Below are 20967 nucleotides of genomic sequence, written 5' to 3'. Positions count from 1 at the left end.
ACGGTTCTGAGAAATTTGGAGGTGTTCAAGACAGATGTGTGGGGCTGGAATCCCCAAAAGAGGCCCCAGTTGGAGACATGGTGCCATCCAGCAGAGGTGGTGACCGAGGCCAGAGGAGGAAATGTCCAGGGGAGTATGGGAGGGAGAAAGAAAACTCTAGGGCCCCAGTGTGTTTATGGAGGGAGCTGGTGTCTGGGGTTGGTCCCTAACTGTGCCTGCCAGGAGGCCACACCCCTGCTCATGAGCCTCCCCCGAGCGCCAGACCTGTGCTCATCCTCAACCTTGCTTCTGCCTCCAACAGCCTCCCGTAGCACGCTTTGAGTGACCCCCTCACAGCAGGCAGCCATTTCTTTTGGGGGACCCCTCATGGTTCTGATGAGGTTTGCCTGAACACCCTCTCAGCTGGGCCTCCAGTCTCCCCTAAAGGCTAGACCCAAATGTGTATGTATGTCTGCCCTGCTCTCACCCACCCTTGCTGTACAAGAAGAGGTGAGGGTCTTGCAGGCAGGGACTGCCTCTGTAATGAGAGCACGACTGGTTCTCTGCAGCCCTCACGTGAAGGACAGATTTCAAAGGGTTGGGGGGGTCCTGGGACATGGCTGAAGAGACCTTGACCTAGGGAAAAGGTTCTGGGCCCTACGGATCACAGTGCTGTACTTCATGATAATTTGGGGCTGTCCCTGTAGTTCAAGCCTTATTGGACAATAGGAAAACAGGCAGTATGGATGGTTCTCACTGCCCCCAGCTCTGGCCATACCAGAGACCTGGCCATACCTAGAAGAGGACAAGGCAGACAAGTTTAACAGAAGTGCTGTCCCCTTTTGTCCCCCATTAGCCTGTGGAGCCCCAGGAGAGGCTGGGGGCCAGGCACGTTGGAAGGGGCCCTATGGCAGTGGTGAGTCTAGAAGTATTCTCCAGGCTTAAAAAAAACAAGGGACCTGCTCTTGGGAGGATCTCTCTATTTCAGTATCAACCCCTGTAATGAACACATACGTATATACAAAGAGTGTCCCTGGCCTGCAGGTGTGTTGAGGGGACTGTCCATAATCACAGAAGCCAGCTGAGGGAGACGGGCGGGAATTCAGCCTGGTTAAGGGAAGAGGAGTGAGGAAGGAGTAGTTATGAAGGTGGACACCACAGGTGGACCTTGAGGGCCGTGAGGAAGGGAGGGAGGAGCCCAGGGTGACCTCTGGGCCTGGCAGAGATGATGGGTGGAAGGGGGTCTTCAAGAAGAGTAGGTTGGGGACTTCCCTGGTGGTGCAGTGGTTAAGAATCCGCCTGCTGATGCAGGGGACACAGGTTTGAGCCCTGGTCCGGGAAGATCCCACATGCCACGGGGCAACTAAGCCTGTGTGCCACAACTACTGAGCCTGTGCTCTAGAGCCCGCGAGCGACAACTAATGAGCCCGCATGCCACAACTACTGAAGCCTGCGCACCTAGAGCCCAAGCTCTGCAACAAGAGAAGCCACCGCAATGAGAAGCCTACGCACTACAACGAAGAGTAGCCCCCGCTCACCGCAACTAGAGAAAGCCCACGCGCAGCAACGAAGACCCAATGCAGAAGAAGAGTAGGTTGGAGGAGGGGACTCTGAGGGGCCAAAATGAGAATGTGTGGGTAGGGGAGCCTGGCTGGAGCAGGACGGGCGCACCAGTGGGGGCATAGGCAGGAGGGGGTGGATTCCTGAGAGATGAGCTGTCACTGTGGGTGGTCTACCCTCCACACATGGATAACCCCTCCCTGGAGGCACAGCTGGATGGCATCTGCCTGGGGCTGGTTCAGAGCACAGGAAGGGGTCCAGGACACTGGGATGGACATGTCTGCATGAGTACAATACAGATTTTCTCCTCCTGGCTTCCCCTTCCAAAGTAGGGGTGGGCATTACTTGGATGCAGCCCAGTGGTGCCTTGCTTTCCCTGGCATGAGCCTAGAGCCCCTCATTTGCTGGGGGCTGCTCTGCTTGTTGAGGGGATTGGGGTGGGACACAGGAGACCCGACAGACAAAGGGATGGCTGAATCACAGGAGAGGCCAGCTGGGACTCATGGCCTGAGGGCTTGTCTGGGTAGCCCAGTCGGAGGTGGGGGTGGAGTGGGGGGAGGGGGGTGGTGAGTCATCTCCAGCTGCATCTTCTACCCCACCAACATCCTGCTGCGTCTTTCATCCCCGGGAACCTGTCTGAAGTCTGGTCTCCAGCAGTCACTTCTAGTCTGTTTGACCTAAAGCAGCCAAGATCTCTGACCCTAGATGGGGTTGGAGAGGGATCCCTCAACATCCATCTGTAGAGAACCTCCTGGGGAAATCCCAGAAGCCACGGGAGGTGGGGGTCTTTACACTTAAGTGGAGTCAGATCATCTGTCCAGGGGAGGAGTGGCAGGGGCGGCGACTTCTGGGACGATGGGTGGGGGTGGCCCGCCTGGGTCCCCGCCCGCTGCTCCGCCCCCGGGATCAGGGACTTTTCTCTGCCGTGGCGGCGGGACTGCGGCAGCGGCTGGCGATCGGAGCCGGCGGACCGGCAGGCAAGACCGGGACTGGGGGTGGGAGAACGCTGGCCTCGGACCCGCCAAGGCTGAGGGACAGAGGCGGGGTCCTGGCTGACCGTTTCCCTCACCCAGGATGAGGCTGCGGCTCCTGGTGGCTGCGCTCTGCGCGGGGATCCTGGCAGGGGCTCCCCGAGTGTGGGCCCAGCACAGGGAGAGAGGTGGGTACGGCAGGGAAGGACCCCATCCAGGGCACTGCACCCTGCCACCCGCGACTCCACTCGACCTTCATCCTGGATCCCGCCTCCCACCCTCCTCGACTTATGCATTTCTCCTAATTCTCCCTGGACTCCCCAAACCCTCCGCGACCCACACTGCAGCTCCAAAACTGCATCCAGTTGTGCGTGGGTCCCCTACCCTATGTCACTCCGCGCTGGTCCCCAGACGCCAACTTCAGTCCCAGATCCACACCTGCTTCGGCGACTCTCCCTCCCCACTAGTCCTCCGCGTGAGACTCCGCTCCAGGCCCCACCTCTGCTGCCTCCACCGCTCCCAGGCCCAAGCCAGCCTGTGCCCGTTTGCACAGTGGATGAGGCCAACTCCCCTCCCCAGCCCCAGGGGACCACAGTGAGGGTAGGGGGTGGGTGGGCCCCAAGAAAAAATCGTGATCGCTTTTCCCTGCCCCAGTGAGCTGCACACGCCTTTACGCCGCTGACATCGTGTTCTTACTCGACGGCTCCTCGTCCATTGGCCGAAGCAACTTCCGCGAAGTGAGGGGTTTCCTTGAGGGGCTGGTGCTGCCCTTCTCCGGGGCAGCCGGTGCACAGGGTGTGCGCTTCGCTGCCGTGCAGTACAGCGATGACCCACGGTGAGTGGCTCCCCACAGCTGGACCCACCAGGACCCCACCCCCAGAAAGAAGCAGAGAGCCCCCAAACCCCTAGGTTAGGCTTTAGGGAACCCAGAGGATCCCCCCTCCCACCAGCCAGGACATCTTCTTAAGACAGAAGCAGGGATCTCCTAGGTACAGCCCTCACATCTGAGACCCCTTCTGAATAGTGCCTTGCCAAAGATAGGAGCTGTGTTTTCTGATCTAGAGATGGAGAGGCCTAGAAGGGGACCCATGGCTTGAGATGCCCTGTGCCTGCTGGACTCTCCTTGTTCTAGCCTCCTGATGCCTTCAGCCTCTCTCACTCAGCAGAGGGCCTCCCTGTCTGGCCAGTGTCCACCTGCTTATAACTGGGCCCTTCTTCCTACCATTATTTAATTAACCAGACATCCTGGTACCTGAGCCTGGGAGCCCCAAGGGGTCCAGGCCTGCCCAGGCCCAGCCACAGGCACGACACAGTTGGGTACCTAAGGAGTTTGTTAGCTTGGGAGCTTCGGAGATGGAAGGTAGGAATCACAGAACCAAGTGGACTCTCAAGGGGGCCTGATACAACCCTCATTCCAGAGGCCTCTTAGAGGCCAGGACCAGAAAAAGCCCTTACTCCTAGCCTGCTGCCACCCCCCTCCCCACAGGACAGAATTTGGCCTGGATGCGCTTGGCTCAGGAGGTGATGTGATCCATGCAATCCGAGAGATCAGCTACAAGGGAGGCAACACGCGCACAGGAGCTGCAATTCTCCACGTGGCTGACCGTGTCTTTCTGCCCCAGCTGGCCCGACCTGGTGTCCCCAAGGTGATCTCTCACCCTACCATGCCTTCCAAGGTGACCCCAAGTAAGTGTATGAGGCAGTCCTGACTTGACCCTGCACCTGCCCCAGGTCTGCATCCTCATCACAGATGGGAAGTCCCAGGACCTGGTGGACACAGCTGCCCAGAGGCTGAAGGGGCAGGGAGTCAAGCTGTTTGCTGTGGGTGAGTACCAAGCTGGGGTGACAGGTCAGCTGGGGCAGGGATGAGTCAGAGGGCATGTGGGCAGCTGAGCCCTGATTGGGCATCACCTCAGGAATCAAGAATGCCGACCCTGAGGAGCTGAAGCGAATCGCCTCACAGCCGGCCAGCGATTTCTTCTTCTTCGTCAACGACTTCAACATCTTGAGGACGCTACTGCCTCTTGTTTCCCGGAGGGTGTGCACAACTGCAGGTGGCGTGCCTGTGGCCTTGCCCTGTGAGTTCCTGCCCACCCTGTGTGCCCTGACCTGGACGCTGACCCAAACCCCAACCTGGGAGTGCTGATTCCATCCCATGTGCTCCTGACCCTTGAGCCCGGTGCTGTACCATAAGTGCTGACCCCTGATCCTCTTGCCTGGTTGCCTGACTGCCCCTTTCCCAGCCGATGACTCAACCTCTGGTCCACGAGACCTGGTGCTGTCTGAGCCAGGCAGTCAATCCTTGAGAGTACAATGGACAGCGGCCAGTGGCCCTGTGACTGGCTACAAGGTCCAGTACACACCCCTGACGGGGCTGGGACAGCCACTGTCGAGTGAACGGCGGGAGGTAAGGATGTCAGCAGTGGTAGGTGGAGGGCTGGGGACTTAGCTGGCCAAGATGAAGTGACCTCTGACCCTGGGCAGGTGAACGTCCCAGCAGGTGAGACCAGCATGAGGCTGCAGGGTCTCCGGCCACTGACTGAGTACCAAGTGACGGTGGTTGCCCTCTACGCCAACAGCATCGGGGAGGCCGTGAGTGGGACAGCTCGGACAAGTGAGCAGTTCTGCTAACCTCTGACCCTGCTCACCTAACCACCCATCCCAGTAACCCCTCCCCACTCTGGACTCACTAATCCCTGGTGGGACCTTCCTCTAGCTGCTCTGGAGGGACCGGAGCTGACCATCCAGAACACCACAGCCCACAGCCTCCTGGTAGCCTGGCAGGGTGTGCCAGGCGCCACTGGCTACCGCATGACATGGCGGGTCTTCAGTGGTGAGTCAGAGGTGTGGGCTGAAGGAAGTCCCTGCACCTCAGACAGGACTGTAGGGTGCTGAGTCTGCAAGACCCACTGACCCCTCTGTGCCCCCCGTGCAGGTGGGGCCACGCAGCAGCAGGAGCTGGGCCCTGGGCAGGGGTCAGTGCTGCTGCGTGACCTGGAGCCTGGCACAGACTATGAGGTGACCGTGAGCACCCTGCTTGGCCGGAGCGTGGGGCCTGCCACCTCCCTGACTGCCCGCACCGGTGAGAGGGCTGGGTGCTTTCTTCAGGCTGGGTGGGCAGGCTGGCAGGGCACAGAGGCCACTGACCTCCCATGTGCCCTGGGCAGACACTTCTGTTGAGCAGACCCTGCGTCCCATCATCCTGGGCCCCACATCCATCCTTCTTTCCTGGAACTTGGTGCCTGAGGCCCGTGGCTACCGGCTGGAGTGGCGGCGTGAGAGTGGTCCGTGCCGGAGGGTGGGGTGGGCAGGCTGGGTCTGGACCTGGCCTCAGCTGGCCTGACCCTGTCATCTTGCAGGCTTGGAGGTGCCACAGAAGGTGGTGCTGCCCTCTGACGTGACCCGCTACCAGTTGGATGGGCTGCAGCCAGGCACTGAGTATCGCCTCACACTCTACACGCTGCTAGAGGGCCGCGAGGTGGCCACGCCTGCAACTGTGGTCCCCCCTGGTGAGGGCTCTGTGGGCCCGGCCAAGTGAGAGGGGAAGGTACAGGGGCCCCAGGCTGCCTCTCAGGCTGTGCTGTCCAACAGGGCCAGAGCTGCCCGTGGGCCCTGTGACAGACCTACAGGCCACCGAGCTGCCTGGGCAGCGGGTGCGAGTGTCCTGGAGGCCAGTTCCCAGCGCCACCGAGTATCGGATCACCGTGCGCAGCATCCAGGGTGAGGGGAACACAGCAAGACCCGTACACACACTAAAGTTCCAGCCTTTCAAACCATTCCAGCCTTTCCAGCCCTTCTCCACTCCGGGGTCTCTACAGCCTCCTCCTCTCTCCTTGTCCATCCACCTCCCAAGACGGCACTGAACCAGACCCCGTCACAGGGTCTGTCTGCTCCCTGCCCTGACCCTGCCTGTCTCTTCATCTGGATCTGTCTCCACTCCCTGTCCCACCTCCCTGGCCATGGCTTTCACCCTTCTCCACAACCACAAGCTCAACCCCCGCCCTTCTATAACCTTAGCTGTGACCACTGTTCTCCCATGTCCCCATCCAATACTGACTCCACCTCACTGTCTGTCGATGACCTGTCAACTCATGTCGCTGTCCGCTGACTTCTCACATCCTACATCTTATGTCCTTCTCCACTGACTCCTGTCATTATGTGTCCCCATTCATCACTGGCCCATTATCCTGTGTCGCTGTCCATCACTGACTCCTTTTACCCCTGTCCTTATCTCTCACACCTTTCTGTCCCATGTCCCATCCCTCACTGACCCTTTTCTTTTTTTTTTTTTTAACATCTTTATTGGGATTTAATTGCTCTACAATGGTGTGTTAGTTTCTGCTTTATAACAAAGTGAATCAGCTATACATATACATATGTCCCCATTTCCTCTTGCGTCTCCCTCCCTCCCACCCTCCCTATCCCACCCCTCTAGGTGGCCACAAAGCACCGAGCTGATCTCCCTGTGCTATGTGGCTGATTCCCACTAGCTAGCTATTTTACGTTTGGTAGTGTATATATGTCCATGCCACTCTCTCACTTTGTCCCAGCTTACCCTTCCCCCTCCCCGTGTCCTTAAGTCCATTCTCTATGTCTGCATCTTTATTCCTGTCCTGCCCCCACTGACCCTTTTCATCTTGTATCTCTGTCCATCACTGAGCACCTTCATCCCACATTCCCATCTCTCACTGACTCCTGCCTGCCTATCCTGCCTTCTCCCTTAGGGGTCGAGCGGAGCCTGGTGCTTCCCGGGAGTCAGACAGCTTTTGACTTGGATGACGTCCGGGCTGGGCTGAGCTACACAGTGTGGGTGTCAGCTCGAGTAGGCACCCGAGAGGGTGGTGCCAGCGTCCTCACTGTTCGCAGGGGTGAGCACTGCAGGAGGGCTGTGGGGGACAGCTGCCTGACTCACTCTGGTCCTGGTTTTGATCCCTGACCTCTATCTTTAATCCCCAGAGCCAGAAACCCCACTTGCCATCCCAGGGCTGCAAGTAGTGGCGTCAGATGCAACACGAGTGAGGGTGGCCTGGGGACCTGTGCCTGGAGCCAGTGGATTTCGGGTTAGCTGGAGGACAGACAATGGTCAGTGTGGGATGTGCGGGAGGGTTGCTGAAGGGAACGATCAGGGTATGGGGGACCAAGGGGCAGGCAGGAGCCATGCCAACATTTCTCTCTGACGTTAGGTCTGGAGTCCAGCAAGACATTGCCCTCAGAGTCTACTGCCACAGATATCATGGGGCTGAGACCTGGAACCTCCTACCAGGTGGCTGTGTCGGCATTGCGAGGGAGAGAGGAGGGCCCACCTGCGATCACCGTGGCTCGAACAGGTCAGGGCCTGACCCAGCCCCTTGGCTCTCTCTCTCCAGTGGCCCTTCAGACCCCATGCCTTCCCTTTCAGACCCTTGCTTCTCCACAGAACTCCAGTCTCCCCCTTTAGATCCCCACTGCCTCCTCCCTCAGAGGCCCTGCTTCCCCCTTCAGTCTCCCTTGCCTCCTTTTAAGCCCCTGCCTTCTTCAGATTCCTCTGCCTGTCCCCTAACACCCCGCTCTTCTTGCCCTCAGATTTCCAGCACCTCATCGCTCAGACCCCATTGCCTTTTCTGCCAGACTTGACCATCCTCTTAGACTTACACTTTTCTTCTTTGTCAGACCCCCTCACTGCTTCCTAGTCCTCCGTCGGAACCCTATTACCTTCTCTGTCAGACCCTCTGGTCTCCCAGATTCCTGTCACCTGCCACCTCAGATTTCTACTATCCCCTCTGTCAGAACCCCCACTCCTTCCGCATCTGACCCATTCACTGCATCCGCTATCAAATCCTTGCCTCCCTTTAGACTCCCATTGCCTTCCTCTATTAGATGTCCCCCCCAATCCCTCCCCCATCAGACCCTCCACTGCCTCTTCCATCAGACTCCCCATTGCCTCTCCCCACCAGACCCACTGGGCCCAATGAAGACAGTCCGTGTGACTCAAGTCAGCAGCTCATCTGTCACCATCACCTGGAACAGGGTTCCTGGTGCCACAGGATACAGGGTCTCCTGGCACTCAGGCCACGGTGGGCACCAGGGGTTTGGGAAGGGACCAGAGGTTTTGGAGGTTGTCGGGGGCAGGCCTGGGTGGAATGGGAGCAGGCGTTTCTTCGGGGTCCAGGTGGGACATTGGGGGGCAGAGTCTGGCTAGTCCTAGAGCTACCTTCATCCTCACTCCTAGGCCCAGAGAAATCCCAGTTGGTTTCTGGGGAGGCCACAGTGGCTGAGCTGGATGGGCTGGAGCCAGATACCGAGTACACAGTGCATGTGTGGGCCCGTATGGCTGGTGTGGATGGGACCCCTGCCTCTGTGGTTGTAAGGACTGGTAAGTGGACCCTGGCCATCTGCCAACCACATCTCATTGGCTACCCTGTCCTGCTGCGTATTCCTGACTGCTCCAGCTGCCTGCTCCATCACAGCTCTTCTCATGACTTCTCTCCCCACACTGACGTACCCCACATTGACTAGGAGTCCACCCACAGTGACCTCCTGGCTGCTCCACACTGCCCACTCTGAGGCACTGATCTTTTCCCACTCAGAAGTTGCCTGCACTGACCCGTCCACAGTAACCTCATACTGACCTTCAGATAGACCTCCCTGCGTTGAACATGCCTGTTCTGCCACCCTATTCTCTGCCCTGTTTTCTGCCAGTGGCCCCTGATCCTTTTCCCTGCGTCTTCCCCCAGACCCTCAGCCCGTGGGCAGTGTCTCGAAGCTGCAGATCCTCAATGCTTCCAGTGATGTTCTCCGGGTCACCTGGGTGGGGGTCACTGGAGCCACAGCTTACAGACTGGCCTGGGGCCGGAGCGAGGGTATGGTTCCCTGACCCTGCCCTTGCCCTTCCTGGCTGGGATTGGCCCCTTTGGTCAGCCACCCCTATCCCTGACCGTTGCCCTATGCTCGCCTGGCCAGGTGGCCCCACGAGACAGGAGATGCTCCCAGGAAACACGGACTCCGCAGAGATACGGGGCCTCGAAGGCGGAGTCAGCTACTCAGTGAGAGTGACTGCACTTGTGGGGGATCGTGAGGGCGCACCTGTCTCCATTGTCGTCACCACGCGTAGGCAGAGCTCGGGCTGGCGCGAGCCTTGGATTGGTGCCCTGGACGGTTTGGGGGCGGGGTTTGTTCTCGGGAATGGAAGAGGGTCCAGGGATTGGTAGTGAACCTGTGGGGGCGGGGTCTTCGGGGGGAGGAGGGATGTAGCCTGGGATAGGCAGTGGGGCCTGTTGGGGGCGGTGCGTGTTCCAGGGTTGGTCTGGGATTGGCACAGAGATTAACTGGGGACGGAGCCTCCTTGATTTTTGTGCTTTCTCTCTAGCACCTGAGGAGGCTCCACCAGCCCTGGAGACACTTCGTGTAGTGCAGCGAGGGGAGCACTCGCTGAGGCTACGCTGGCAGCCGGTGCCCGGGGCACGCGGCTTCCGTCTGCGTTGGCAACCTGAGGGTGAGAGGTGCCCCCGGTAGGGAGGTTAGGGACCAATGGGGCGGGGTTGGGGGTGGGGTCGGTGAAATCAGTGAGAGTGGGCAGGGTCTGTCAGTGGGGGTCTGCGGATCGCTGAAGGTACCTGGTATCAGTCACCTAGGTGCGTGGGATCAATGAGGGTCAGTCGGGCAGGGTCAGCGAGAATAAGATCAGTCAGGAGGGTGGACCCCATCAGCAGGATCAGTCAGTGAGGCTGGCGGGGTCATTGTCAGTAAGGTACGTGGGGGTCAGTGAGGTGGGCGTGTCCATAAATGCTGGTCTGTAGCATCCTCCTACGTGCCCCTGCCCCCATCTCATGCCTGCCCCAGGTGGCCAGGAACAGTCTCAGGTCCTGGGGCCGGAACTCAGCAGCTACGAACTGGACGGGCTGGAGCCAGCGACCCACTACCGTATATGGCTGAGTGTCTTGGGGACAGCTGGAGAAGGGCCCCCCTCAGAAGTAACTGCATACACTGGTGTGCTCTTACCCCTACCGATGACCCACCCTGATTTCCTGTACCCCATGACCCTGAGTGACTCCTCCTGTAGCCCCCCCTACCATTCCTGATCCGGGGTGATCCCAGCATGACCTCCGGTGACTTTCTTCACTAAGATGAATCTGCCCCAGGATCTCCTTAGATCTCTCTCCTCTGGGTTCTCGGGACACATACTCGGATCCCTAGTCTTTGATTCCTCCTTCAGAGTCACCTCGTGTCCCAAGCACTGAACTGCGTGTTGTAGACACCTCAGTCGACTCAGTGACTCTGGCCTGGACCCCGGTGTCTGGGGTATCCAGCTACATCCTATCCTGGCAGCCACTCAGAGGCCCTGGCCAAGGTGATGGGGAGGCTAGTGTTCGGGTGGGCTGGCAGTGGGGGCTCCATGGAGGGCCTCCTGTTTAACTGAGCTCTGTCCTCTGCAGAATTGCCTGGGGCCTCACAGACACTTCCGGGGATCTCAAGCTCCCAGCGGGTGACAGGGCTAGAGCCTGGTATCTCCTACATATTCTCCCTGACACCTGTCCGGGAGGGTGTACAGGGTCCTGAGGCCTCGGTCACACAGACCCCAGGTATGGTGGGCCCAGTGGGAGGGGCCCAAGAGAGTAGCTAGATGGGCTGACTGCTTCAGTAACTCAGCTCCCTTCCTGCAGTGTGTCCCCATGGCCTGATGGACGTGGTGTTCCTGCTGCATACCACTCGAGACAATGCTCATCGCGCAGAGGCTGTGAAGCGAGCCCTGGAGCATCTGGTGTCTGCACTTGGGCCTCTTGGGCCACAGGCCATCCAGGTTTGGCCCCAGAGGCAGCCAGACTCCTACCTGTCCCTGCCCACCCCTGGTCCCACACCGTTTCCCTGTCCCACCACTGGTCCAGGCTTTCTCCCTGCCCTTCCCCAGGCTCCAGATCGCCTCACTTGCTGGTTGGCTCCGTATCCTACCATCACTGCTGACCCCCTAATAGATCAGGTTTAGTTACACACCTTGGGCTCTGTGTCTCCCACCAGGCTCTGTGTCCCCTGTCCCTGCTGTGTCATCCTCCCCAGACTCTGTGGTCTCCCCACCCTAGGTTGGCCTCCTGTCCTACAGTCACCGGCCCTCCCCACTGTTCTCGCTGAACAGCTCCTATGACCTTGGTGTCATCCGGCAGAAGATCCGCAACATCCCCTACACGGACCCAAGTGGGAACAACCTGGGTAAGGACTACAGTGGACATGGATTCTTGGGGCTTTCCCATTGGGAGCTTGGTGCCCCTGGGTTCTGACATGACCTTTCTCCCAGGCACAGCAGTGGTTACAGCTCACAGATACCTGTTGGCACCAGATGCCCCTGGACGACGCCGGCATGTGCCGGGGGTGATGGTTCTACTGGTGGATGAGCCCTTGAGAGGTGACATCTTCAGCTCTATCCGTGAGGCCCAGGCTGCTGGTGAGGAGCAGGGCTGGTGGGAATGGGGCCTGGGAATAGGGTTGGCCCCAGCAGGGTCGTCATGCAAGCTGCTGGACCCCTCCTTAGGGCTCAAAGTGATGATGCTGGGCCTGGAAGGAGCTGACCCAGAACAGCTGCGTCGCTTGGTGCCGGGCATGGACTCTGCCCAGACCTTCTTCACCGTGGATGATGGTCCAAGCTTGGACCACGCAGTCAGTAGTCTGGCAACAGCCCTGTGTCAGACGGCTTTGACCACCCAGGTTTGGAAGGGGCCTCTGGGGGACTAGGTGGTGAAAAACAGAGGGTCTGGGGGCTCTTGGTAGAACGGCTGACCTCCAGGAGACCCTGTGTCCACAGCTACAGCCAGAGCCTTGCTCGGTGCATTGTCCAAAGGTAAGTGTCCAGAGTTGAGAGGGTGGGTGAGGGCCACTCTTGGAACTTGCCACTCTGACCGTCACCCGACACATCTTTCCCCAGGGCCAGAAGGGGGAACCCGGAGAGATGGTGAGTGGCTCTGGTGGGGGGTAGAGAATGGGTTGGGGGCTCAGTGGGTCAGGGGGAGGTCAGCAGCACAGGGCTCACCGATCATTCTTCCTAGGGGCTGAAAGGACAAGCCGGGGCTCCTGGTCCCCCTGGCCTCCCGGTGAGTGCCACCCCATACCTGTCCTCTGTCCCCTGACCGGTGTACTGCCTCTTCACCTGCTCTCTTCTCTCAGGGCAGGATGGGTGTTCCTGGCCCCCAGGGACCTCCTGGAAGTACCATTGCGAAGGGTGAGAGGGTGAGTGTAGAGACCATTGAGGTTCCCCTAAGACAATCCTCGAAGCTTCCTTAGGGTTTTTACAAGAGGGAATGAAAAAACAGAGTTAGAAACACAGAGTATTCCTAGAAGCCTAAGTGGACATTATCAACCACAGCAGAGACTTTGGGGAAGGATCTGAATTAGGGGGGACCAGTGGGGTTTTGAGATCCCCTGGAGAGCCCGGGTGGAAGTTCCAAGTCCAAGAGGCAGGGAAGGCCCTGGCCTCATCACTGCCCTTGTGCCTGGGGTTTGGCTCCATTCAGCTCACAGGGTACATACATCACTGCTGTACCCCCAACAACGCTCAGGGGCCTGTGGGGTGAGGGGTTCAGGTGAAGAATAGTCAGTCAGGGCTCCTCCAGCGAACCAGGGGCACTGAGGGAGGGTCCCTTCCTGCCCTAACCTCTTTGCCTCCTTAGGGCTTCCCTGGGGCAGATGGGCCTCCAGGCAGCCCTGGCCGCCCTGGTACTCCTGGAACCCCCGGCCCGAAGGTGAGCAAGCCTTGCCCTCACAGTTCACATGGTGGGATGCTTTGCTTGAGCGGGTGGGGTGGTCTGACCGGTCTGACTCTGGCCTCCATTTATAGGGCTCCCCAGGGTGGCCCAGTCCTCGTGGAGAACCAGTAAGTTGCTCTGCCCCACAGTGTCTTCCCAGAGCCCTTTCTGCAGGGTGGCGAGCTGGGGTGGTGGAGCGGGGTTGGCTTGTAGGGGCCCACCCTGAAATGCACTGAGACCAAGCATCACCCTTTGCTCTGTTTTGTCCTCAGGGAGAGCGAGGACCTCGAGGCCCAAAGGGGGAGCCGGTAGGTGAAGGAGGGAGGGGAGGGAACCAAGCCAGGATGTCCAAGGGAGGAACAGGGTTGCCCCAGGACAGACACTGTGTGGGGCCTAAGGCATGATGAGGAATAGCTGGGGACCTCTAGGGGCTTCTCCTACCTCAAGGCTCCCATACCCTGAATCCTTTCTGCTGTTCTCTGTCCTGCAGGGAGAGCCTGGACGAGTCATTGGAGGCGAGGGCCCAGGGCTTCCTGGGCAGAAAGGGGACCCTGGACCTCCAGTAAGTTCTGGAGTATGGTGTGGGGGGGGAGTGATGTGTGATGGGGGAACCAGTGGGGTGGGTCTATGGGGTTGTACTTTATATTTTGTCTCTTCCATCAGGGTCCCCCTGGATCTCGTGGCCCATTGGGAGACCCAGGACCCCGTGGTCCCCCAGGATTTTCTGGAACAGCTGTGAAGGTGAGGGCATGACCGCCATATGGTCTCATCACCTCCATGTGATCCAGTGACCTGGTGACCTCATTCAAACCCACACAACCCCTGCTGGTCACTCTGAGCTCATGTGACCTCTTGACCACCCCCACCCATGACTCCTCAGTTCCTCCATGAACTTTGTAATCCAGTTTGACCCCAAGACTCTCATTCCTCCTGGTATCTTGGGGTGTGGAGGTGTAGTCCAGGGTCACGTGTCATGATCTCTCTTCCAGGGTGAGAAAGGTGATCGTGGGGAGCGGGTAAGTGAGGGGCAAGTTATGCTGGGGGTGGCTTGGAGTCTGATTCCCCCCGGCCATCCCCTGACCTGCTGTTCTTTCCCAGGGTCCCCCTGGACCAGGTGATGGCAGCGTTGCTTTAGGGGAGCCTGGGCTGCCGGTGAGGGAGCCTTGAGGCTCTGCTGGGGACCCTGTGGCCCATGCTCTGGGATGTGGATAGAGGAGCTGGGGGCTCTTCTGGGGCAGTGGGTGGGTGCTGGACCTCAGTTTGGGGCTCACATTTTTACTCACCTCCTCCTAGGGTCTTCCTGGAAGCCGTGGACCCCAAGGCTCAGTTGGCCCCCCTGGAGAAAAAGGAGAAAAGGTGGGAGATCTGACTTCTTGGTGTCCCAGTTCTGAGGTGAGGCCTCTGGGTGCTGGGAGCAGGGTCTTCTACCGACCTGTTTCTCCTTCAGGGTGACTGTGAAGATGGAGCCCCAGGCCTCCCAGGACAACCTGGGACCCCGGGTGAGCCGGTGAGTGTAGAGGCCAGGGATTCTGAGCGTGGTGGGCATAGCTCCAGCCCTCACCCTCAGCCATCAACCCTCTACTCCATCCTTATTCCCAAACCCAAATCTCTGAACCCCTTTCAGGGCCTACGGGGACTTCCTGGAGACACTGGCCCCAAAGTAAGTGCCATTTTGTGAGGGGTCAGGTATGAGAGGTGACACACTGGGACCCCTATAGGATTAGGGGAGGCAGGAGGATCAGGAGATAAGGGTTCTCCCCAGGTCAGAGGCTGTGATTTCAGAGACAGATGATTGGAGTTTGAGACACTTTGTCTGGGGTTCGACAGTAAAGGCCCCTCTCCTCTCTCTCTCCCCTCAGGGTGACCAAGGACTAACAGGGGCCGTCGGTGAGACTGGAGAAAAGGTAAGTGCAACCTGGGGAGCCCTCAGGGCCCCAGAGGATCTGGAGCCAGACTCAGCTCTGACCCATTCTGCTCCATCAGGGTGAACGTGGATCCCCTGGCCCAGCGGGACCAAAGGTGAGCCCACTGACCCCACTGCCGGTGCCAGCAGACCTTGGCTCCGTACCCCTCCTGGTTCTGACTTCTTGCCCTTGACCTCCACTGCCCCTGGCCCTCCACCCCTCCTCACATGACTCCTAATCTCTGCTGATGCAGGCTCTAACCCTCAACCCCAGGGACCCGCTTTTAGCTTTCTGACCCTGCTGAACTGACCTTGACTTCCACTGACCTGGTCTCTGTCTTCCTGCCGAGTTTGACCCCTGCTGACCTAAATCCTGATCTTCTGTGACCCCCATCCTGAACCTCTAGCCCTTACCTGCCATAATCCCCCTGCCCCCACCCACCTGGGTCAGCATTTCTGCTCCTCTTCCCCAGGGTCCACCAGGAGTTGCTGGGCGTCCTGGACCTGAGGGTCCTGAAGTAAGTATGTGACTGTGGGATCAGGAGTAGGGCTCTCATGTGTTCCTCCCCATCCTGGGCTCATGCTTTCTCCATGTGCAGGGGCCACCAGGACCCACTGGCCGCCGAGGAGAGAAGGTGGGTCATGGGCTGGGAGTCAAGTGCCCCCGATACCAGGGATTGTGGCAGGTGGGATACTGGGGCCTTGAGTTCCTAGGTGGGTCCCTAACCCATCCCTGTCCCTATTCTTTCTCTACAGGGGGAGCCTGGTCGCCCTGGGGACCCCGCAGTGGTGAGTGAAGGGAGGGTGTGTTTCCGATCACCGCACAGGCCCTTGAGCAGTGTGACCCGCCTGAAAACCAGCGTTCCAGGCTGTGACCCCATAACCTTGGGACCCTGGACTGGCTCAGAGCTCTGTGACTCTAATGCTGTAACACGCCTTCCAACTCCTGGCTGTGATCCTGTGAACCCATGACCACCATACAGGTCGTGAGCCCTGTGTAACCCCTGCCCTGCTCCCAGCGGTGACCCTGTGACCTCTGGGCAGAGACTTCTGATTCTATATAACCCCAACTCCAATCAAGCCTGTCGTAGTGTGATCCCTAGGCAGGGCCAAGCCGTGTCTGTCCTGTTTGTTTTCAGGGACCTGGGGGTGCTGGAGCTAAAGGAGAGAAGGTAAGTCTGGTAAGAGTGAAGGGAAGCTGTTACAGGGTTGAGATCAAGGTCATAGGGCCTGCCTCGGGGCCTGCCTGGAGGCCCCTGGAGGTCGTGACAGTTGTGGCATGATCGCTGGGTGGTGGGTTCATGGAGCCTGTGGCTGATGCTGATGGTCTTTGTCACCTCCAGGGAGACGTAGGGCTCCCTGGGCCCAAAGGAGCTACCGGAGTCAAAGGGGAACGGGTAAGTGTGGGGAAGTGTTTAGGGGTTAGGACAGGTGATGGTTGTGTCCCCTGACCTCTGATCCTTCCTCCCCCAGGGCCCACCTGGCTTGGTTCTTCCTGGAGACCCTGGCCCCAAGGGAGACCCTGGAGTCCAGGTGAGTAAATGTGGGGATGGGGAGTGTGACAGAAGGAGATGAGGTGGTGCCTGGGAGCCCCAACTAAGTCGTGCCTCCCTCCCTATGCCCTGCAGGGTCCCATTGGCCTCACTGGCAGAGCAGGACCGCCGGTGAGTGCCTGTGACCTTGGGTAACATCAAGGTTTCTGGGGTCACCTCCCCTCAAGGGCTGGCTATACGTGCTACATCACTCTTGCCTCCTCCACAGGGTGACTCAGGGCCTCCCGGAGAGATGGGAGACCCTGGTCGTCCTGGTTCCCCAGGACCCATCGGCCCCCGAGGACGAGATGTAAGAGGACTGGACTGGGGGAGTGCTGGGGGATGGGGAGTAAGGTACTGCTGGCCTCCCTGGGGGTTTGGGGACCAAGGCTGACTCTCATGTCTCACAGGGTGAAGTTGGAGAGAAAGGTGACGAGGGTCCCCCGGTGAGATTCCTTCCCACTGTGGTTTCTGATCCTTTACCCTTGAACTGTGATCCCTGGGGGGCTGGGGCTCCACCAGGTTATCCAGTCCACCCCCCTGCCTCTGGTCCAGTTGGTTCCCAGGCCCTTCTCTGTCGCCACTCCCTGAGTTAGTTTGAGCCTAACTCACCTGTTTGATGTGACGTTCTCTCCACCACCAGGGTGAACCAGGTTTGCCTGGAAAAGCTGGCGAGCGTGGCCTTCGGGTGAGGCTTTGCGGGGAGAAGTAAGGGGGGGGTGATGAGAGAACTTATAGGAGGTGGGCATGAAGCTGTGGGAAACTCTGAGGGGAGAAAGGGTGGTGGGAGAGTCTGGAGGGAGGCATGTGGTGATGGGGAACTCTGACATGGTTTTCAGGGTGATGGAGAACTGGGGCAGTATGGGGGTCATGGGGGAATCTGCAAAATGCTGGGAGGGTCTGTCTCACACCAGCTACTCTTCTCAGGGGGCACCTGGAACTCGGGGGCCTGTGGGTGAGAAGGGAGACCAGGGAGATCCTGGAGAGGATGGACGAAACGTGAGTCCTGACCTCTGATCCCTGAACTCTAACCTCAACTTCAATCTCCAACCATCCAGCTCCCAGCCTCTGACCCTGCCACCCCGACCCTGCAGCGCTAAACCCTCAGAGTCCTCATTTCCTTTGACCTCTTCATCACAACCCCCAAAGGCCACCAGGATCCCCATGAATCCTTAGGGTGTTTCCAAAGCTCCCCCAAACTGCTGCCTCTCCTCACTGACCCTGACCCTCTGACTTTCTGCAGGGGAGCCCTGGGCCATCTGGACCAAAGGGTGACCGTGGGGAGCCAGTGAGTAGTGCTGGTGTTCTGGGCTCAGTAGTGCTCTTGTTCTGGACTCTGGAGGGATACAGGGTTCTGGTGCTCAGTCTGGTCAGCACCTCCATTAAGGGCCTGGAGGTCAAGGTCGGGAGCCCTGGTGGCCACCTCCAGGCCTGACCTGGCTTCTGGGGTTTGGCACTGGGGTGCAGGGAATCTGGGAGCAGAGCTGAGCTTGAGGCAAACCTGAGCCATACCGTGGGGCCGCAGGGCTCCTGTTGACTACAGTTCTTTCCTTTCCTAGGGTCCCCCAGGACCCCCTGGACGGCTGGTAAGGGTTGCCTGGGTCTGATTCTCTGTCATCTCCCTCACCTGCCCCTGTTAGCCCCACACGGTATCCCTTCATCCCTTCCACTGACTCCCACTTCCCACACTGCCCCCTGATGTCTTTATTGATCCTCACCAACTCCTCTTCCCCTACTTGAACTATTCTTCTCACTGGCCATTCCCTCCACAGGTGGACACGGGACTTGGAGTCAGAGAGAAGGTATCATGTTCCGTGGGTGGAGTGAAGCTGTGAGCATAAGAAAGCATCCCAGCACCCCCATGACAGGTTCTGCCTCGGGCATGCCTGTGGCCCGAGTGCTATTCCCTCAACACGTTTGTCTCTACCATAGGGAGAGTCTGGGGACCGTGGACAGGAGGGTCCTCGAGGACCCAAGGGTGACCCCGGCCCCCCTGGAGCTTCTGGGGAGAGAGTGAGTGTGGCTTATCCCATGGGAACATGTGGGCCTGGGAGAGCCTGCTCTGATTTCTTCCTCCCCTTGTCCTCAGGGCATCAGTGGACTTCGGGGTCCCCCAGGCCCGCAGGTGAGTGACACACTTTGCCCCATCAGCCTAAGTTCCCATCTTGCCCTCACCTCTCACTGACCTTGTTCCCTTCAGGGGGACCCAGGTGTTCGAGGCCCAGGAGGAGAAAAGGTGAGAGGGCATGGAGGTTTTCCGGCTGGGCTCTCAGATCCATCTCATCCTTCGAGGCCTCTTACCATTCTGTTTTCCTCAGGGTGACCGGGGCCCCCCTGGCCTGGATGGCCGCAGTGGACTGGATGGGAAACCAGGAACCCCTGGTCCCCCTGGGCTGCCTGTGAGTCGTGGCGGTCACTGCCTGGTCACGCCCCTTCCCTTGCCCCTTTGTATGGCTCCAGACTCACTGGAGTCTTCTGGGTCTTGATGAGCTCTGGGGCCAGATGGGTTATCTGTGTCTTCTCCTAGTACCCTGCCTGGGTGGGGGATGTTACTGCCTGACAGGCCTTGGGTTCACAGGAACTAGTGGCCCTGTCAGTGGGCAGTGCCCCTGACCCCATGACCACTGCGGACTCCCTGACTTGAGTCTCTCCTCAGGGTGCTATAGGCAAGGCTGGGGACCCAGGGAGAGACGTAAGTAAGGGGAGATATTAGGATGGAGGGCGGCTCAGGGGTCCAGCATGAACTGTGTAGCCCGGTCTTCATAGTCACAGGACCAGCGGGAGTAGGGGGAGTTGGTCCAGCCCTGTCCTTGGGAGGGTCCCAGTCCCTGGCAGGCAGGTTTGAGCAGAGCCCTGCTTTCTGATCTTCTCTGCCTTGGGCGCTATAGTAGGACCCCCAAATCCTGAGGGTTCTTCCCTTGGAAGTTTCAGCAGGGGGCCCCCTACCCTATCGGGTCTCAGCCTCGGGACCTCAATGGCTCCTCCCAATTCTGGGGGGACTCTACACGGGAGGAGGTTCTTAGTGGGGTTCTCCAAGTCCATGGATGTGCCCCATGAGATATATCAGTGGCCCTCTCAATCCTAGCAAAGACTTTTTCCAGGGACTTCCTGGCCTTCGAGGAGAACAGGGCCCCGCTGGCCCCTCTGGTCCCCTTGGAGCACCGGTGAGTCCCACTTTCATTGTACCCTTTTAAAAATAAAAAAAAATTATTTATTTGGTTGCACGGGGTCTTAGTTGCAGCAGGCGGGCTCCTTAGTTGTGGCATGCATGTGGGATCTAGTTCCCTGACCAGGGATCAAACCCAGGCCCCCTGCATTGGGAGCTCGGAGTCTTATCCACTGTGCACCAGGGAAATCCCCTTGTGGTATCCTTTTGCCCCGTTACTCACCCCAACCCTGACTTCTGACCAATGATCTGTTCCCACAGGGAAAGCCAGGCAAGGATGGCAAGCCTGGCCTGAATGGGAAAAACGTGAGTGTCCAGGGTAGACACAGTGAAACCTCCAAAAAATGTTAGCACATGGACATGGTTCAGATGTGCCATACACATGGGGCACACACACAGACACATGCTGACACGTGCCGACACCCGAGTACATAGCCCACACGTACAGATACATCCTGAAGCACACGTCCATGTGCACACACGGGCAGCCTCACAGACACAGTGGGTTAAGTGGACGTGCCGACCTGTGCCTGGATGGGCCAACACAAGCTAAAATAACCACAGCCACGGGCACAGGCAAAGAGCCTCAGACACAGATGGAGAGGTGCCAACACACAGGTGTGAAGCCCACATTCAGGGATACTGAAGACATGTTGACACACAAACACTTCCACCCATACACGTGCTATGGCTTGGCCCCAGGGCTGCACGTGTACCTCTGTGGAGGTGTGGTGAGACACATATCCAAGGCTCTGACGTGTGATACATGTGGGGACAGACCGACATATGCATTTGTGTCCACAGTCACTCATATACATACGGCCACACATAGTGAGGTAGACACAGGACTTGCAGACGGTTACCAAGACACACAGACAATTCTTAATTCTTAATTCTGTTGGGTCTGATGTGAGTCCTCTGCCCGCAGGGAGGACCTGGGGACCCTGGAGAAGATGGGAGGAAGGTGAGTCCCCTCACTTGGAGTCTGCTCTGGCTCAGATTGGGGCCATGTCTGAAGCACCCTTGTCTTCCTTAGGGAGAGAAGGGAGATTCCGGCGCTCCTGGGAGAGAAGTGAGTGTTGGAGTCTTCTGCAACCTCTGACCCCTGACCCTGACCCTGAGATATGTGGCTCCACTCCTTTCTGGGGTC

The 20967-nt window shown here is 58.7% G+C and overlaps 1 protein-coding gene across 2 annotated transcripts in view; it reads left to right on the top strand.

Moving 5' to 3' along the window:
* The first annotated feature begins 2394 nt into the window (after positions 1 to 2394).
* The window catches only part of COL7A1 (collagen type VII alpha 1 chain), a 31874-nt gene continuing 13301 nt past the window's right edge, over positions 2395 to 20967 (top strand). For both annotated transcript variants that reach the window (XM_029243632.1, XM_029243631.1), the window contains exons 1-67: positions 2395 to 2516; positions 2613 to 2698; positions 3165 to 3345; positions 3997 to 4156; positions 4242 to 4335; positions 4427 to 4588; positions 4754 to 4917; positions 4995 to 5124; positions 5227 to 5343; positions 5446 to 5592; positions 5678 to 5794; positions 5870 to 6019; positions 6102 to 6230; positions 7235 to 7378; positions 7467 to 7592; positions 7694 to 7837; positions 8444 to 8563; positions 8719 to 8862; positions 9224 to 9349; positions 9450 to 9596; positions 9856 to 9981; positions 10329 to 10475; positions 10702 to 10836; positions 10922 to 11068; positions 11150 to 11286; positions 11564 to 11690; positions 11776 to 11922; positions 12010 to 12182; positions 12280 to 12315; positions 12400 to 12426; positions 12521 to 12565; positions 12639 to 12701; positions 13142 to 13213; positions 13309 to 13344; positions 13489 to 13524; positions 13707 to 13778; positions 13880 to 13957; positions 14206 to 14232; positions 14315 to 14368; positions 14510 to 14572; positions 14664 to 14723; positions 14841 to 14876; positions 15076 to 15120; positions 15200 to 15235; positions 15593 to 15637; positions 15719 to 15754; positions 15876 to 15908; positions 16259 to 16291; positions 16463 to 16516; positions 16593 to 16652; positions 16748 to 16783; positions 16881 to 16961; positions 17062 to 17097; positions 17295 to 17339; positions 17579 to 17650; positions 17895 to 17939; positions 18211 to 18237; positions 18424 to 18453; positions 18584 to 18664; positions 18741 to 18776; positions 18852 to 18887; positions 18970 to 19050; positions 19308 to 19343; positions 19753 to 19815; positions 20079 to 20123; positions 20746 to 20781; positions 20854 to 20889. In XM_029243632.1, coding sequence (XP_029099465.1) covers positions 2395 to 2516; positions 2613 to 2698; positions 3165 to 3345; positions 3997 to 4156; positions 4242 to 4335; positions 4427 to 4588; positions 4754 to 4917; positions 4995 to 5124; positions 5227 to 5343; positions 5446 to 5592; positions 5678 to 5794; positions 5870 to 6019; positions 6102 to 6230; positions 7235 to 7378; positions 7467 to 7592; positions 7694 to 7837; positions 8444 to 8563; positions 8719 to 8862; positions 9224 to 9349; positions 9450 to 9596; positions 9856 to 9981; positions 10329 to 10475; positions 10702 to 10836; positions 10922 to 11068; positions 11150 to 11286; positions 11564 to 11690; positions 11776 to 11922; positions 12010 to 12182; positions 12280 to 12315; positions 12400 to 12426; positions 12521 to 12565; positions 12639 to 12701; positions 13142 to 13213; positions 13309 to 13344; positions 13489 to 13524; positions 13707 to 13778; positions 13880 to 13957; positions 14206 to 14232; positions 14315 to 14368; positions 14510 to 14572; positions 14664 to 14723; positions 14841 to 14876; positions 15076 to 15120; positions 15200 to 15235; positions 15593 to 15637; positions 15719 to 15754; positions 15876 to 15908; positions 16259 to 16291; positions 16463 to 16516; positions 16593 to 16652; positions 16748 to 16783; positions 16881 to 16961; positions 17062 to 17097; positions 17295 to 17339; positions 17579 to 17650; positions 17895 to 17939; positions 18211 to 18237; positions 18424 to 18453; positions 18584 to 18664; positions 18741 to 18776; positions 18852 to 18887; positions 18970 to 19050; positions 19308 to 19343; positions 19753 to 19815; positions 20079 to 20123; positions 20746 to 20781; positions 20854 to 20889 — 5718 coding nt within the window. The remainder of the gene's footprint in view (positions 2517 to 2612; positions 2699 to 3164; positions 3346 to 3996; positions 4157 to 4241; positions 4336 to 4426; positions 4589 to 4753; positions 4918 to 4994; positions 5125 to 5226; positions 5344 to 5445; positions 5593 to 5677; positions 5795 to 5869; positions 6020 to 6101; positions 6231 to 7234; positions 7379 to 7466; positions 7593 to 7693; positions 7838 to 8443; positions 8564 to 8718; positions 8863 to 9223; positions 9350 to 9449; positions 9597 to 9855; positions 9982 to 10328; positions 10476 to 10701; positions 10837 to 10921; positions 11069 to 11149; positions 11287 to 11563; positions 11691 to 11775; positions 11923 to 12009; positions 12183 to 12279; positions 12316 to 12399; positions 12427 to 12520; positions 12566 to 12638; positions 12702 to 13141; positions 13214 to 13308; positions 13345 to 13488; positions 13525 to 13706; positions 13779 to 13879; positions 13958 to 14205; positions 14233 to 14314; positions 14369 to 14509; positions 14573 to 14663; positions 14724 to 14840; positions 14877 to 15075; positions 15121 to 15199; positions 15236 to 15592; positions 15638 to 15718; positions 15755 to 15875; positions 15909 to 16258; positions 16292 to 16462; positions 16517 to 16592; positions 16653 to 16747; positions 16784 to 16880; positions 16962 to 17061; positions 17098 to 17294; positions 17340 to 17578; positions 17651 to 17894; positions 17940 to 18210; positions 18238 to 18423; positions 18454 to 18583; positions 18665 to 18740; positions 18777 to 18851; positions 18888 to 18969; positions 19051 to 19307; positions 19344 to 19752; positions 19816 to 20078; positions 20124 to 20745; positions 20782 to 20853; positions 20890 to 20967) is intronic.

The sequence above is a fragment of the Monodon monoceros genome, unplaced genomic scaffold (genome assembly GCF_005190385.1).
Source record: "Monodon monoceros isolate NGI ecotype Baffin Bay Population unplaced genomic scaffold, NGI_Narwhal_1 Super_Scaffold_3, whole genome shotgun sequence".
In the NCBI taxonomy this organism is placed as follows: domain Eukaryota; kingdom Metazoa; phylum Chordata; class Mammalia; order Artiodactyla; family Monodontidae; genus Monodon; species Monodon monoceros.
Note: the sequence above shows the minus strand (reverse complement) of the source record. Positions and strands in the feature narration are given on the sequence as shown.